Source organism: Scomber japonicus, chromosome 12, assembly GCF_027409825.1.
Source record: "Scomber japonicus isolate fScoJap1 chromosome 12, fScoJap1.pri, whole genome shotgun sequence".
NCBI classification, from domain to species: Eukaryota; Metazoa; Chordata; class Actinopteri; order Scombriformes; family Scombridae; genus Scomber; species Scomber japonicus.
The window spans coordinates 14,877,744-14,894,131 of NC_070589.1; the positions used below are offsets into that span (position 1 = coordinate 14,877,744).

The following is a 16,388-nucleotide window of genomic DNA, read 5'->3' on the forward strand; positions in this document are numbered from 1 at the left end:
CAATAAAACATTACAGAACCTCCATCTAATTGAGGAACATCAGTATGGTGGAATTTGGTCTTTAGAGACATGAACCATACAGATTCACTAAAAATTGAATTAGTATCTCTTAATTAAACGAGATTGGTGAAAGGATTTATAATAACTCAGCAGATTAAAGTTTGAGCATAAACAAGACGTTCCAGCATTTACATAAACATACACTTATTACACAGCGCACATCAATAGATCACATTAAACAATACTAATTAATCACAATATTATTTTTAAATGGATTTAAACTAGGAGGGAAACAGATAAAATTCACAACTATAATCACTGAACCCAGTCATTTTCTTTAGTCTCTTTATCATTACAGTGGGGTTAGTATGAGTCATTCTGTAACAAATGCAAAGGATCCCATCCAGACATGTTTTAAGACATATATACAAATGTGCATTAAAGGTACAAATATACACAAAATAATTTGTGTCAGACACATTTTTTCAACCAAAAAATTCAATAAAGTAGTAAATTTTTTTATCTCTCTTTGAAATACACAAAATATGTACATCCATCCTCGCTGTATGGTCACTGAAGTTTGAGCTTGATGTGAACTTGGACTCCAAACTAGTTGTGATGTCATCAATACTGCTGGTAAAACAGATTTAACTTTGACCCCTCAGCAGATGACTGTGAAAACTCTGCACATACTTCATATTGAGTGGTAGGGAAAGGGACAAAGTGTTATTTTTTTATCATGTGGCTTGTAAAAATTTGGGATGAAAATGTTCTAAAATACCTGAGGGGATCATAGTAATGTAGTGGCAATAATCCCTGTGGCATTTCATTTGACATTTACTTCAAGCTTTCAGTATTGTTTCTCAGAGAATAATTGAACCACCAACATTGGCTATGCAAGTAAGAAGTACTGAAATCAACAGGTTCCTTTGCTCCCATGATATTTCTGGCACAAAGTGTACAAAAAAAAAAAGTTAAAATGAACAGGCTGAGGTGTTATTTTCTCTGTAATGTGGGAACATTTTTTTCCTGTAGAGTACACTCTAATGAAGGCAATGCTCCTGAAAAGCATAAAGGAAGACTTTACTATTCCTTCCTATTGTGCCCTGCATCCTGCTTAAATCTTAATTCTAATATGACATAACCAAGAAAATAGCGTCTGACTTTATAGATCATGTGGTAGATGACAATGATGAGGCTGGCAGGTACAGAAGTCATTCCAGGTGAGCATACTGAAATTTAACAATACTGCATGGCAATATCACTTTCATGCAGCCATAGTGCTGTTTATGGAGGCAATGAGTATTTTTAGACTAACAGATCAGAGATCACAGCAGCACTGTTCAACCACTCACAGTGTGTCTGAACATGTTGAACAAGTTTTTATTTAAATCTTCCACATGTAGGAAAAAAGACATTACAAGACACAACAATAACTACATTAAAGAAACATAGTTGGGTAGTTATTGACCAAACCTCATAACAGTACTTAATCTAAGGAAGGAATCTCTGTCTGTCTGAACAGGAAAAGACTGGAGCTTTACTATTCCTGTTCCTCATGCGACGGTAGTGCACGATGTCTCAGGCACATTGTGAAAGGGCACCGCAGTTCGTCTAATCAACTTCAGCTCAGCTCAAATTTGTAGTCTCCTGATAGCTTGCATGTTAGGCATTTAGGGAATATTGGTATATTGTAGTGTCTACTGATGGTCTGCATGATAGGCATGAAGGGGATGGGTACCGTTCTCTCATAGTATTAAGAAATCACTGCACTTGTATTCATAATGTCAATATCAAGTGGGTAAGGTACTTGGTATTTTTTTTTTTTTTTTTTTTTTGGTTTGACAGAGGAGAAAAAATACCTTACATCATAGATTTCAGTAGCTTAAACCATGGCTGACACTTTGACTCTTATTTATTTATTTATGTGGTACAGACAAACAACTCGAAGTGAATGTTAATGTTGCTCTGTAACAGCTGGATGTGCAAATAAGCAACTGTTCACCATAAACTTAAAAGGTTATGCTATGTCAGCATTGTATTTACAACTAATTCCTGCTGTCCCCAAGTGGCCACAAACAAATCAGTTAATGCAGGTTTAAGACAGCTAAAAATCGCCATATTCCACAATATTCAAAAATATTTTCTGTGGCTGTGTACCATTCAATCAAATGTCTATCTTCTGGATGTCTTTAGCATAATTTGATACACATTTCCCATAAAAATCACCTTGATATATTTGGTTCAAACCTTGATCATTTCCACTGAAATTTAAATTTAAATTCTGCAGATTTGTACATAAAGTTTGGCTGTACAACATTGGTTTGTACTGACCCAGTGGCAAACTGCTGCTTATTGAGGGGTTTATTTTCAGAAGATTTCTCATCTGGATCAATGCCACCAGTACGCATAAAACACCAGGGGTAGAGCAACATAAAAGCAGTCAATAAGCAAGACATTTGACTGAAAGGATCTGTCAAGAAGAATAACACATTAGCAGCAGAAATAACTCCCATTTTTTTCCAACTATCAAACATGACTGGTGATTACTTGGATCGGCTGCTGGTCAGTGATGTGAATGCCATGCTCATATAGATAGTTACTATAGGTACTTGTAAGTACTGTAGATAGCCTACAGCAGATACTTAATTGGAGCAAGTGAGCTGTCGTCAATTCTGTAGGTCAGGTTGTGGGAAGAATCAGATAAATGTGAATTCTAGTCAGGAGCCTCATTATAAACAGAAGCACACCAGCTTTGGTCCAATTAAAACTGACAGATTACCCTGCTTGCTTGGCTGTGTGTGTCTGTATACTCACATGTTGTCCATTTATTATGTTTATGTGTGTGAGAAAGCTTTAGAAAATGGTACATGAGAAAAATATGATCATATTATATAAATTTACAATCAGTACTAATATAATCACAAACTGGAACCATCAGATTGACACGTTTACACTCACAGAACAAAGGTGAGATTCATACTGTGAGGCACATATAGGGAGAGAGAGAGAGAGAGAGAGAGAGAGAGAGAGAGAGAGAGAGAGAGAGAGAGAGAGAGAGAGAGAGAGAGAGAGAGAGAGAGAGAGAGAGAGAGAGAGAGAGAGAGAGAGAGAGAGAGAGAGAGAGAGAGAGAGAGAGAGAGAGAGAGAGAGAGAGGTGTAAACTATGAATAAATGACAAGCGCACTATCTCTGGGTACTTAATGTTGTTTTTTTGTTGGTCTGATTTTTTTCACCATAAGGAGAATTCACATAGTTTTGGGTGGTGCTGACTAATGCTATTGCCAGAACTTTGAATGAAAACCAAGGTTTCATAGTTCAGTAGCAAATGACACAGTGAGGTAGCCTCATTATTTTAATTTTACACAGTACTACAGTATGGTATGTGTAAATCACATAGTCCTGTCAGATGGATACAAACCAGTAATGTCTGGATTTAGCATGTGACACTTCTTATGCCTTTTAACAAAACCAGATTAGGTGCATTGAATTCACTTTGTTGTTTTTGACACATTTTTATAGTTATTTTAATGTTTTTGTGGTTTGATAATTATAAAAGTAAAGTGAAACAGAAATGTAAATATATATACATGCATATAATAAATGTATGCGCCTTTTCTATCAACTCTGTAATGATATGGGGATGTATATGTTTATGTGTTTATTATGAAAATAGTGCCAATAGACCTGAGTCTGTTCATTTGAGTCTGAGATGGATCTGGGCTGCTGGCTGTACACTTTCATTCTTGTTACATTAAATTTGTGAAGTCAGTTTTCAAGGGCAAAACAAGCATTTCACCATGGAATTGAAAAATAGCTGACTGGTCAAATCTTTAAATGGATGGCTAGACCAGTGGATGAATTAAATCCCTGATGTACTTATCTAATGGTTCTTCACTAATCTTTAATTGTCTACACTCTATTTTCAGAAAAATTGCATGAATGGATCTAATTTGCATAAGTGTTATGAACCTTTATTCAATTCTCTGTAGAAACCTCTTAGGCAGCAATTACAGCTACAATTACTTTGAGTCTTTGTCTTCCATTCACACACCTGGATATGAGACACTCAAGCTCAGTTACTGTAGGCTGGCTGTGACATCAGTATATGGCTATTTTCAGGTTTCTCTGATTTTAACATATTTTTGTAAATATTTTTATGAGGCTGTGAAGCAAATAGAAAGAAATCATGATCGCTGAACACAAAATACATGTCATACATGTCATTCCTACTGATTACATATAGATTTTAATTTGTGTGAGCTGTCCCTAATAAATAAATTAAGATAGATGGTCTACTTCTCCTTATTATTTTGTAATATGGCATCTTTTCAGTATTTTGGACATTTGTTGTTATATTTGAAGAAGCAGATGATTAGCTGGTCATTTTTCAACAAGGAATGACATTATTTGCAAGAAAAAAGAGCATCACTTGACCCTCCTTAAGTACCACTGCTGAAGTGTCAATTGCAGAGACGCTGGCCATGTACCAACAGCATCAGATTGTATTGGGTATCTTAGGTCAGATGTCTTGCTGCTGTAAAGAAGATGGGAAATAAAAATGTAACCAAAAGAGAATATAAAACGTAAATAAATAAAAGGGCAGAACAATGTTAAACTCTGTAAGAAACATATTGTAAAAGACATTTTCAAGACCAAGCCACGCCGATCAGACTGTAACACCAAGAACAAATCACCATGCTATATCAAAACATCAGAGCCAAAAAAAAAGCAGCTAGCACATGTTTTAATGATCCTACTGTATCATGCATGCAAATAATGTATTTCTGTATTTTCTTACATGGCCTTTAGTGTGTAATTATGTACAGAGTTAGTGAAGGGTAAAATAATACAAACAACAAATTATACAAATATTCGTAATGTTCAGCAAAGTGTGGGTGTTGTCAGCGTGGACTATATCTTGTGAACAGTGTTTCCAATCGGTTGTAACGTGGTTCTGTAAACTGGCCTCATATTCTTTGGCCATTTTTGAAACCTGCAGAATATTGACTGGTCCAAATGACTCCTACGAGATGGCTGCTCATACCATGACAGATCCACCTCCATGTTTAACACATGGCAAAAGACGCTGGGTTGAAAGCATTATTTGGCTTTTTCTACAAACAGAAACAGGTCCAAATAGAAAACAAAGATAATTCATCAGTCCATATTACTTTTACTTTGCTCAGTTTTTGTGCTCCCTATAGAGATGAACAATGTGTGTATACACCACATTGTTCATCTCTAGAATGTGGCTTAACATCTCCAGAATGTGGCTTAACAAACAAATGAACAGCATGAATGTGCATGTGTGTGTGCATATTATAATGACTTTTTTGATTTTTTTAAAGATATCACCCGTTACCACATCACGTAATCTTTTTCATTTTTTACATCAGATCTGTAGGCATGGCATATCTGTGCTGCTTATGTTGTTTTGAAACCTCAAACAAATAGTCACAGGGAATAGAGAGAGATATAATAGAGTAGAGATAACATCTTAAAAAGTGAGTTTGCAGCAGGGATTTGAATGCTGCATTTGATGTTGCCGTCCTCAGATCAACAGGGAGACTGTTCCAGAGTTTGAGCCCAAAACTACAGAAGGCATTTTTGCTACAGGTCTTTATCTCAATTTTGGGTACAGCAAGCAGCAGACAATGTAGAGCTTAGAGGCTCTACTGGGGACATATTCTGGCAGAAAATCAAAGTCAGTGGCATGTCCATGCAAAGATTTACAGGCAAATACTGGGATTCTAAACCTATCCAAAAACCCAATTTGAAGCCAGTGCAGAGACTTCAGGATGCAGGGACATCAGGGACATTATATAAGCTTATTTCTTGGCTCCAGTGTGTGCCAGCTGTAATTGTTTTAAAGCCTTATTTGGTAGAGCTGAGGGCAATTCACTGCAGTATAGAAACCGTTTAAAACAGATGTCTGGTAATGGTAACTCAATTTAATAGAGCTCACTGCAGATTAATTTGAGATTGTGATGCTTTGGTGGTTTCTTTTTCTTGGTATTTTTATTCTATTTTGCCCACAGCTTGTGCAAATAAAACAAAAGCTTTCTTTTTCATTATCATTGGTTAATTAGTTCAGATGGTGGAGGTGAGCAGAACATATTGTCACTCTATATCATCATCAGTTTGCCCCCAGGAAGTCCAATTAAGGTGTCTGTGTGCACCATGTATTATAGGGAGAGGCTGACTATCTGACAACAATACAGAAGAGAATAGATCTCACGTGAGCACCAAGCTGCAGCGACGTTCTCTTTAAAAGAAATCAGCGAGGCGTGAGATAATTTGCGACACTTTGTGGGTGATAAAACAACCGCCCTTAAATTAGTTTTGTTTTTTCTCAAACGCGCAGGGAATAGTTTTATGGTAAAAAACCACGCACAACCTCCTCATGGCTCAGAAGTCAAGAGTCCCCATCATATAAAGCGAGGGTGACCGATTTAACAGCCTTTTCCAGCTGGCAATCGTTTTGGATCACACCTTGACTTCAGCTGGCTGGAAAGCACCTTTTACGCACGGAGCGCTTGGAGAGGTCGCATACAAACGCACGGCGGCGATCATTTATTTCGACGGAAAAGAGTTTTACATTCAACAGGTAGGTACATTTGTTATAAGATGTGCAACTCCACGGTAGTTTAAGTGGTTTTGTTTATGTGAAAAAGTTATTTTGACGCATCTTTGGTAATAATAAGGGTTTCATTGAGGAATAAGAACATAATAATAAATGTGATTACAACAAGGAAAAACGCAGACGTACAGTATGTGGTAAAAACGCGGAATTCATTAAAGGATACACTCTAGAGGATCTCTAAAGCGCTCGTGTGAAATCGTTAAGAAATTAATTATTTTTATCTCACTATGTTTGCAGATTAAAGTTCCCTTTTGGAAAGGCTTAGACAGTGGTTCGATGTTTGAAATATGTATGCTTCTTGGCTGCAACTTAAACATCTATACTTTTAATTAATTTCCTCCACTTGATTAATTCAGATGTTTTTTTCTTGTAAAAGACACAAACTTAGTCGAAGGTTTCTGTCTTATGGTGAATAATACAAAGCAAGCCTCAATAAAAATATGTTATTATGCATTTTTTTGTCTCTTTTGTCTGTCATGGTTGCATGTGTGATATGTGTCTTATTCATGCACCTCTGTTCTTTTAACAGGGAAACTGTGAGTTGAAGCATCTGATTGGACATGTGGCTACTGGAGAAGCTCCGCAGCTCTGTGGAGAGCAGTGGGACACAATCCCAGTCAAAAACAACAGAGGCCATCCCTGTTTCTGTTTATGCCAATGTCCTCACCCCAAACAAGATTCCTGATTTCTTCATCCCCCCCAAACTCATTTGTTGCCCACCAGAAGAGTCTCTTTCCCCAGAACCTCAGCACTGCTCCAGCTTGCGACCCTCGTCATCTGACCATGCTATCTGCAGCCAGAGCCCCAGAGCTCGGAGCAGCAAGAACCCCTGCAGTCCTCGCCTCTTTTCCCGTTTTGGAGGAGACACACGCAATCTTCAAAAGTCAGCAAACCGTCACATCATCCAAATAGAGAGTGCTGATGAGCCAGGTGATGGATCTTTAGACAGGGCCAATGCTGAAGTCAACACCAATGCAGACCCTCAGTCACAGACTGCAATGTCTCTACCATATGTCCCCAAGGCCCAGACCTCCTATGGTTTTTCAACCCTGGTGGAGTCTCCCCATACCCGACGGAAGGAGAGCTTGTTCCACAGTGACCCCATTAGCCCTCTTACCTCCCCTAACTCACAGAGGCGCTCCCAAGGTGGGGCTCTTCTGGCCCCAGCTGACTCAAATCCCTACCGGTATTTCAGTGGCGGAGAGAGTGACACCTGCTCCTCCGCAGAGTCATCCCCCTTTAACTCCCCTCTACTGTCCCGCTCTGCCTCTCTCCTGCGCTCCATCACCCAGGAGACACAAGCCAAGGTGAGGACATATACTGTTTGTATATGCCTGTCTACATATTGCATGGCTGTTAGACAGTTACTAATCAATGTTTTACAAAAGTGTTTTTTTCTTGTTTGGTTAACCACAAGGCTTATTTCTGTATGTTTACCGGTTACTTTTCCTGTCTCACTCCAGGTATCTCGTGCCAAGCGTTCCCTGGCACGCCACAGTTCACTCTCCACTGATGAATGCAGCTCAGCTGACAACAGCCCCAACATGCAGCGCCGCCGTATGCGCTGCCCTCCCTCTCCTGCCTTCCGTGGATGTAAAAGCAGTGGCTTAAAGGGTGCTGCGTCAGACCTCCTGCAGCGTGAGCACACCGTCAACCTCCACAAGGGGGGGACATTGAGGCTCAGCACTCACTATGACCCGGAGGCAGCCCGGCTGAGGGTACGTGTGCTTGCAGCTGAGGCCCTTTATGACAGGCAGACAGAACTTAAAAGCATTAACTGCTGTGTATCTCTCTACCTAAACCCTGGCAAGCAGCAGAAACAGAGAAGCACCATAATCAAGAATAGCAGGAATCCGGTATTCAATGAGGACTTCTTTTTTGACGCGCTGCCACGGGCACAAGTAAAAAGTATGGCCATGAAGATAAAGGTTGTGAACAAAGGAACCAGTCTGAAGAGAGACGTGCTTCTAGGAGAAAGGGAGGTGCTGCTCAGTGAGCTACTTGCGGGCCTCTAGGGAGTCCCTGTCAAGACTTTGGTGAAAACAAGCAGTTCTACATCTTGAAGGCCCTTTCTTCTCTCTCTTCCTTTTCATCCCACTTCACAGATCTGACAAATACCGGACAGGTGAACGCATGCTGATGACAAGGGAGTTATATCTTGCACAATGTGTTATGTACATCAATGGGACAAAAAACTAGCCTCTGTAGAATTAGAAGTCCCACTTTGTAAAGTTGACGTTATTATCTTTTCGCAGAGGTCAGTCCAGGTCACACAATTGCAAACTGCCATTCTTTACATGCTTACTGGTAACTTAGCAGTGTGAATAGTGGAGCTGTGGTCCTTGTTTGTGTATTTCTCTTACAGTATTGGGTTACAAAAGGTGTTGCCTTCTATGATGAGCATTGTGTTGTGGCTCAATATTGTATCAACTGTGATGCAGTGAGTGATGATCTCATTCAAGTGGGAGCTGCATTTTTTGTAATAAAGTAATATTACGTGTGGGGTTTTTGCACGTACCTGTGGTATTTGAAATTAACAATGGCTCTGTGTGCTTGACAGAATTTATATGGAAATTAGATTTTAATTGCTGATGGATGTACTATTCATATAACTGCTGTTATGTGACATACATTTGAACTTCTAAATAAAAATGTGGAACTCACACTTGCCCACCCTCCCCCCCCCCCCTTGTCTTCTAATAATTCCTTAGGACAGGAAATTATTATAAACCCCTCTTTGCCGCCCTAAGCTTTTCATTTTTACAAACAAGCCTGAGGCTGAGTCCTGTGAGACAGGCACATGCTGGTGTCATTTGTGAGGCTTTAAATCCTGGTTCTCTGCATGCAATATTGTCTCTGTGTGCAGTCAAACTCCCTGTTTAATTTTAAAAACACGTTTCCTATTTACACTGTCCTCCAGGGAGTTTCAAATAGTTATTAAGGATTGCAGGAGGTGGAATCGCACTACAGAAACAATTGTTGGCAAGCACTCTCCTGCTCTAGATGTAATTATCTGTACAGTGAGGTTAAACTGTGGATTGATTTATATGTTCCATACTTGGGTTGCTAATAGGAAATGCATTTATGCTGAGGTAATTGCCCATAAGAAATACAACACCTCCTCTATAGTACACACTAATACATTTGTCAGGCATACAGGCATGGTCCTGCTGAGTAATAAAGAGCATTATGAAAGATTGGATCTTATGCCTCCTCTACTGGTGAAACACCAGAATGACACTTCACCAAGCCCTGAAAAAGAAATTTAAAGCATCAAAACCGTTTTTGGCAACTTTTTTTGGCTGCTGACCTTCCCTGGGTGTCTCCTGCCCTCTGCCCATATAAGCTGAAACAGGCAATAATATGACCCTAAAAAGGAAAGAAAAATACATTAAATTATAACAAATGTAAGCACTCTGAGAACACTTTCAGACTTATACCCCGGAGTGACATGCAGCCAGCTCCATTTGCTTATAAAGCCCTGCATTAAGTTATAACAAGCATCCACCAAATAATTATTTTTGCTTGAGTAGACTTGGTGAAGCGTGAGAGCCTAATAATCTCAGATTTAAGTAAACCATTAAGCAAAACACATTTAAATGTTGATAAAGGTGCATTTCTTCCATTGAGACTGAGGTCATTTCTCACATTCACATTTTCTCAATCATTTCTGATAATGATTAATGATGCCACACAACAACTACATTTTCCTCTAAAGTCAAAATAGTTTGGTTTATCTATCTATCTATCTATCTATCTATCTATCTATCTATCTATCTATCTATCTATCTATCTATCTATCTATCAATCTATCTATCTATCTATCCTTTTCATTGGCACAACTGTTCACACATCATGGAAAGTATTCACCAAACAGCAATAGTAGTACTGTTTTTAATCTTGGAGTACACTTTGGTTTAGCTACCTTGTTATTTATTACCCTATGACATGACTGCAGAGGCTTTAACTATCTATTGATGCTGTTTGCAGTACATGATGGAGGATGTTCACAATGCAGGAGACCTCAATGTGTCACATAAGTCAAATCCAATTGAGAACACATAACTATTGAGACAGTTAAGATTGAGCTGACTGTCATTTCACTGCAGTGTTTATTTTAGCTTTCTCAGCTTGTATAAATTTAGAGTGAAATTGATGATCTGAAATGATAGTTGGTAGGGATTGTTGATATTTATATCTTCCAACAAGGGTTTGTTGATATATATTGTCTTACAGCACAGATATTACACAATAGTGTTGAAGAGCACTGACAGAAAAAGAAAACAACAATCATTAGTTAAGATCAGAAAAAAACTAAATATAAAGTAGAATAAGCATGGTGGTCTTGGATTTTTTTAAATTGACATTAAATATTTTCCACTGGCAGCTGTGACTCAGGAGGTAGAGCAGTCGTCCACCAATTAGAAGATTGGCGGTTCGATTCCTGGCTCCTCCAGTCCACATGTCGATGTGTCCTTAGGCAAGACTTAACCCCAAAATTGCTCCCGTTGCTGTGCCAACGGTGTATGAATGATTAGTTTCCTCCTGATGAGTAAGTTGGCTCCCTTGCATGGTAGCTCCTGCCATCAGTGTATGAATATGTGTAAATGGGAGAATGAGACGTAGTGTAAAAGCACTTTGAGTGGTCATAACGACCAGAAAAGCGCTATATAAGTACAGTTCATTTACTGGTGCCCATGTTTCAGCATATTGTGTCTCAATACTTTGCAGTCTGAACGCTACCTTTTCCAACATTATCATTTCTAAGCTTCAGTGATCCATTCTTTCTGAGTTGGTGTATTTAAAGTAATCTAGTTATTGTTCATAATTACTTTATTGTGGCAATACATATGAGAGAGATCACCATCAGTTTTCATGACTGTAACAAATACAATGTGAGTTTTAAAGACTGGTTTAAGATAACAAAGCTCCACTTTCAGTAAATTATTTATTTATTTATTTTGAATATCTACATATTTGTGTACTTACTTCTAATAAACCACACATTATTGTTGAATAATATGAATATTCACTGGCAGGAACATCTTTGTAATATCTCAAGTGATGAGAATCAATTTACCTTTTAAATTGGGTTTTCTCTCAAAGGGTGTGTTGGGTTTAAGAACTTACAACTAGCAACCACTTTCTTCTCCACTGCGGGCACCAACTGGCACTCTCCATCCAGCTGAGGCGGTGCGCCAACACCCAAAACAAACGAACCCATCAGCTGGTAGGAATTCAGTTCAAAAGCGTCATGGGAAATGTTGTTCTTTGAGAAGTAAACAGCCCCCTCTCCAGGGACTGGGGATGCCATCAAAACTACGTTACCCATAATGCCTCACTGAAATCGTAAACATAGACCTGTCAAACAACACAAACGCCATCTTGACGGCACCCTCAAAATGGCAGAAAGATGTAAGCTAGAAACCGAGTCCAAAGTAAGATTCCTGCTCCCTGCTATTTAAAACCAGACTCGTCTGTTTTACCATAAACAAGTGGTTATGGGGTTGGTGTCCAGCGCGGCAGCACACAGCCTATAAAATGGATATAACGACGGCGGTTTTCAACGCGGCCAGAGATGGTAAGCTGAAACTTATCCAGAAGTTGCTGAGCAACAAAACTCCAGAAGAGCTGGAGGCTCTAGCCGAGGAGAAGACACAGGGAGGCACCCCTCTGTTGATAGCCTCACGATACGGACATTTAGAGGTTGTAGATTACCTCCTTGAACATTGTAAAGCAAATGTTGAATTCGGAGGGTCGGTGAACTTTGACGGTGAGACCATCGAAGGGGCTCCACCGCTGTGGGCGGCTTCGGCAGCTGGTCACCTCCCTGTGGTTAAAACACTACTGAAACACGGTGCCTCAGTAAACAATGCAACACTAACTAACTCAACGCCGCTCCGAGCTGCCTGCTTCGACGGACACCTGGAGATCGTCCGCTACCTGGTGGAGCACAGCGCTGACATGGAGGTGGCCAATAGACACGGCCACACCTGCTTGATGATTTCCTGCTACAAGGGTCACAAGGAGATCGCCAAGTTCCTCCTGGACCGCGGTGCTGATGTGAACCGTAAGAGTGTCAAAGGAAACACCGCCCTCCACGACTGTGCTGAGTCAGGTAGTCTGGATATCATGAAGATGCTGTTGAAGTGCAGTGCTCGCATGGAGAGAGATGGATATGGCATGACCCCGCTCCTAGCTGCAAGTGTGACAGGGCACACCAACATTGTGGAGTACCTTGCTCATCAGCCTCGCACCTCCAGAGAGGAGCGCATCGATGCACTAGAACTCCTTGGGGCTACGTTTGTGGACAAAAAGCGTGATCTCCTGGGAGCTATGAGGTACTGGAGAAGGGCCATGGAGCTGAGACAGCCAGGGGACAAAGCTGGTTCCCTGTCCAAGCCTCCACCGGGGCCCCCTATCCCTGCCTACGGCTGTGCACAGGAGGTGAGCACTGCAGAGGAACTGGAAGCTTTGATCACAGACCCTGATGAAATGAGGATGCAGGCTTTGTTGGTTCGTGAGCGCATCCTCGGACCATCCCACCCAGACACCTCCTATTACATCCGCTACAGGGGTGCTGTGTATGCTGACTCAGGCAATTTTGAACGGTGCATCAGCCTGTGGAAATATGCTTTAGACATGCAGCAGAGCAACCTGGACCCTCTCAGTCCCATGACAGCCTCCAGCTTCTTGTCTTTTGCAGAGCTCTTTTCTTTTGTCCTTCAAGACCGGGCTAAAGGCACCTTATCAACACGCATCACCTTCCACGATCTGATGACTGTGCTGGGGAAAAGCGTGAGGGAGGTTGAGCGTGCTGTGGCGCAGAGGGACAACCCTCCAGAAGCTCCTCAGTTCACCAAGGCCCTCTCCATCATCCTCCACCTCATCTTTCTCCTGGAGAAGCTGGAGTGCAACCCAGAGCAGGAGCATCAAAAGAAGCACACAGTGTACCGCCTGCTAAAGCTGAATCCCCGAGGCCGATGCGGCTTCACTCCTCTTCACATGGCTGTAGACAAGGAAACCACATCTGTGGGCCGCTATCCCGTCGGCCGCTTCCCTTCCCAAGCGGTGGCATCACTGCTCCTAGAGTGCGGGGCAGACGTCGATTCACGTGACTGTGAGAACAACACGCCACTCCACATTGCTGCTAGCAATGGCTGCCCAGAGATTATGGCACTACTTATGAAGGCCGGGGCTCACTTTGACGCTACAAATGCACAGAGGAAGACAGCCTATGAGCTGTTAGATGAGCAGAATAGTGGACACCCAGCCCTCTACCCGCTAAACTATATCACCCTTCAGTGCCTGGCGGCGCGTGCAATTGAAAAGCACAGACTGCCCTACAGGGGACTCATCTCTGAGGAGATGGAGGCTTTCATTGAGCTGCACTGACTTCCACTACTGTACCTTGATGAGGCACTCCTGCACTACTACTCTTCCTGTTGACTCCCACCTTACCCTTACCCTGACTTGCCACCAACTTCATCCCTGTCTCCTTTTGACTTCTGCTTCAGTCCTGGCCTAATCATTGCCATCATCTCACCTTAAAAATAAAAAATAATATATTTAATTTGTACCGCACTTTTCATTCACAGTGAAATTCAAAGTGCTTCAGTATTAATAACATAGAACACACAACATAAAGAAAATAGTATTCAGAGTTAAGATGAAAAATCCTTCCTGAATAGGAAAGGAGAAGGGAAATATTTGGTGCTTGTGTCAGACAAAACCATAGCAATAAATATTCAGCCTCTGGACTTAAATCACTGGCTGAGATCAGGTCAGTCATCACTAAATTCAAATGTAACAGTTGTTTGTTTTTCTCCTGCTATTTAAAGCAAGATTTAGGCTTCAATGCATTTCCTCCCTCACTAGAAAGGAGACTGACAGTATGATGGTGCTTGTGTATGTTTGGTGGTGACTTGACTGTTTGAAAGATGGTTTTTAGTATTACTAATAGAAAGCATCAGATCAAACTAGCCAGATAACATGCATGAATCTGAAGAGTGAGCACACTTGTTGTTTAGAACAGTAAAACTGTGTTTGAACAAACTCACCATCTTGTTTGCTCACAAATTTTTGCCTGTTTCTACTAGTTCACATGTAACATCTGCTATGTTTCTTAGATATAGGAAGGTTTTTAAGTTCCTGTGCCAAAATGTCAGCCATGTGGCTACAAGGTTGTTACAGACTGTAAACTGGTGGCAAAATGAAAAGCAACTAACTTATCTTCCTAATTACAAGCAGAACTAATGACTTAAATGGCACTGCACGTACAGCCATCATTTGAAAGAGTCTGAGGTTGAGTTGTTTCCCTCTTCAAAGTAAAAAGAGCAGGCTAACACTCACCAGTCTGCACACAGACTTTTATAACCTATGCAGTTTGTGATATTCCAATCAGAGGCAAGGTTTTTCAAGCAAAGATTCACTGCATTAACAGGTTTGACATCTTTCATTTTAGATGCTCATTTTTAAGATGATAATTAACCTGAACTGGGGCTGCTTCATTGCCAGTAAATTGGTATATCTATCTGAATTAATGAGCTAAGAATGTTTTCTTAAAGTGTTTGCCAATGTCCGAATGAACAGTTTCAATCTAGAGCCTACAACGTGCCTACACCTCTAGCCTCGGTAATATCACCATCAACAAAGATATTCAGTTTACTGCACAGAAGTGGTTTCAGAGCTATGACGATTGTGATGGCATCAGCTATCTTGTTTGTAGCCCTTGGAGAAGTCACAAATCTACTGTCTAAGATCATGTGTTAATCCTGTTTTTGTGTGAACTTTCCCTTTAACCTCAGATGCAGTTCACAGAAATGGAGCAGATGGCTCTGTGGCCATTCCTGCATCTTAGTCTTATTTTTAATAGACTCTTTTGTTTATCTTGTGTTATCATGAATGTTTTGTCTGTCTGTGCTAAGCACCACCAAGTTGAATGCACACCGAGAGGCTCTAAATCCCAAATAGACAACTTACATTCAGGCTATGAACTGTTGCTGCATTTCTCTTTCTCTACCGAATTGTTTAACTGATGGTAACTCAAGAACAAAAGTGTGTTGGAGATACTTGAATAAAATTCAGTATCGCAACAGGACCTGTTTGCGTGTGTGGGTGATCTCAGTGTTGTTTTTGTTTTTGATGTGCAAATTAGACCTACAGTATCAGAAAATAAGAAATGTACCTCTATTTCTATGCTCTGATTTATGCTTACAGTGGTGGCATTTGCATATACATATTTAGATGGATTTAAATAGTTGCAGTAATAGTACATAAAATCTCTACTACCACACCAATGCAGCCAAGTCCATAAAACTTATTTATAAAGTGCGACACACATTATTTGAAATTCATTAAAAGGATTACATTGGTTGAATAATACTTTTATATTAGTTAATCTAGGGCTTTAGTAATTAGTGCCCATTTCATTTACCTCTTCATACCTAACATGGTCTTTCCACTGCTCTGCTCACATAAACCGGTGGACACTGAAATAAACCATAACAGAAACTTGATCTTTCGGAGTCCTGAACTCTTAAAGTATAAATAGAGTGTAATTAACGTCACTGCTGGTAGAGACACGCACTTACCCTGCTAATTTTAGGAATCTTTTGCCCTAGCTTCAACTCTGAAAATGGGAATACTGTAATGCTATACAGTCAAGCAGGTCACAGGGTGACTAGCAGAGACAGCAAATTGACAACAGAGATGTCTTGATTCCACCAGGAAACAGACACAA

The 16,388-nt window shown here is 40.4% G+C and overlaps 2 protein-coding genes across 2 annotated transcripts; both read left to right on the forward strand.

The window, feature by feature from the left end:
- Window positions 1–7,206: 7,206 nt before the first annotated feature.
- LOC128369214 (C2 calcium-dependent domain-containing protein 4C-like) lies at window positions 7,207–8,661 on the forward strand. Its single transcript, XM_053330214.1, has 2 exons — window positions 7,207–7,953; window positions 8,110–8,661. Exons 1-2 carry the CDS (start codon window positions 7,207–7,209, stop codon window positions 8,659–8,661), a joined length of 1,299 nt encoding a protein of 432 aa, XP_053186189.1.
- A 3,379-nt stretch (window positions 8,662–12,040) lies between these two features.
- On the forward strand, window positions 12,041–15,746 carry fem1a (fem-1 homolog a). The gene has a single exon (XM_053330274.1). The coding sequence runs from the start codon at window positions 12,188–12,190 to the stop codon at window positions 14,039–14,041; it is 1,854 nt and encodes a 617-aa protein (XP_053186249.1). The 5' UTR covers window positions 12,041–12,187; the 3' UTR covers window positions 14,042–15,746.
- The last annotated feature ends 642 nt before the right edge of the window (window positions 15,747–16,388 follow it).

What these genes read in the sequence shown, in the direction of transcription:
- LOC128369214 (XM_053330214.1), top strand. Translation starts at nt 7,207, where the DNA reads ATGTGGCTACTGGAGAAGCTCCGCAGCTCTGTGGAGAGCAGTGGGACA. An exon ending in CCCAGGAGACACAAGCCAAG is followed by an intron (nt 7,954 to 8,109) that starts GTGAGGACATAT and finishes GTCTCACTCCAG; the next exon opens with GTATCTCGTGCCAAGCGTTC.
- fem1a (XM_053330274.1), top strand. Translation starts at nt 12,188, where the DNA reads ATGGATATAACGACGGCGGTTTTCAACGCGGCCAGAGATGGTAAGCTG.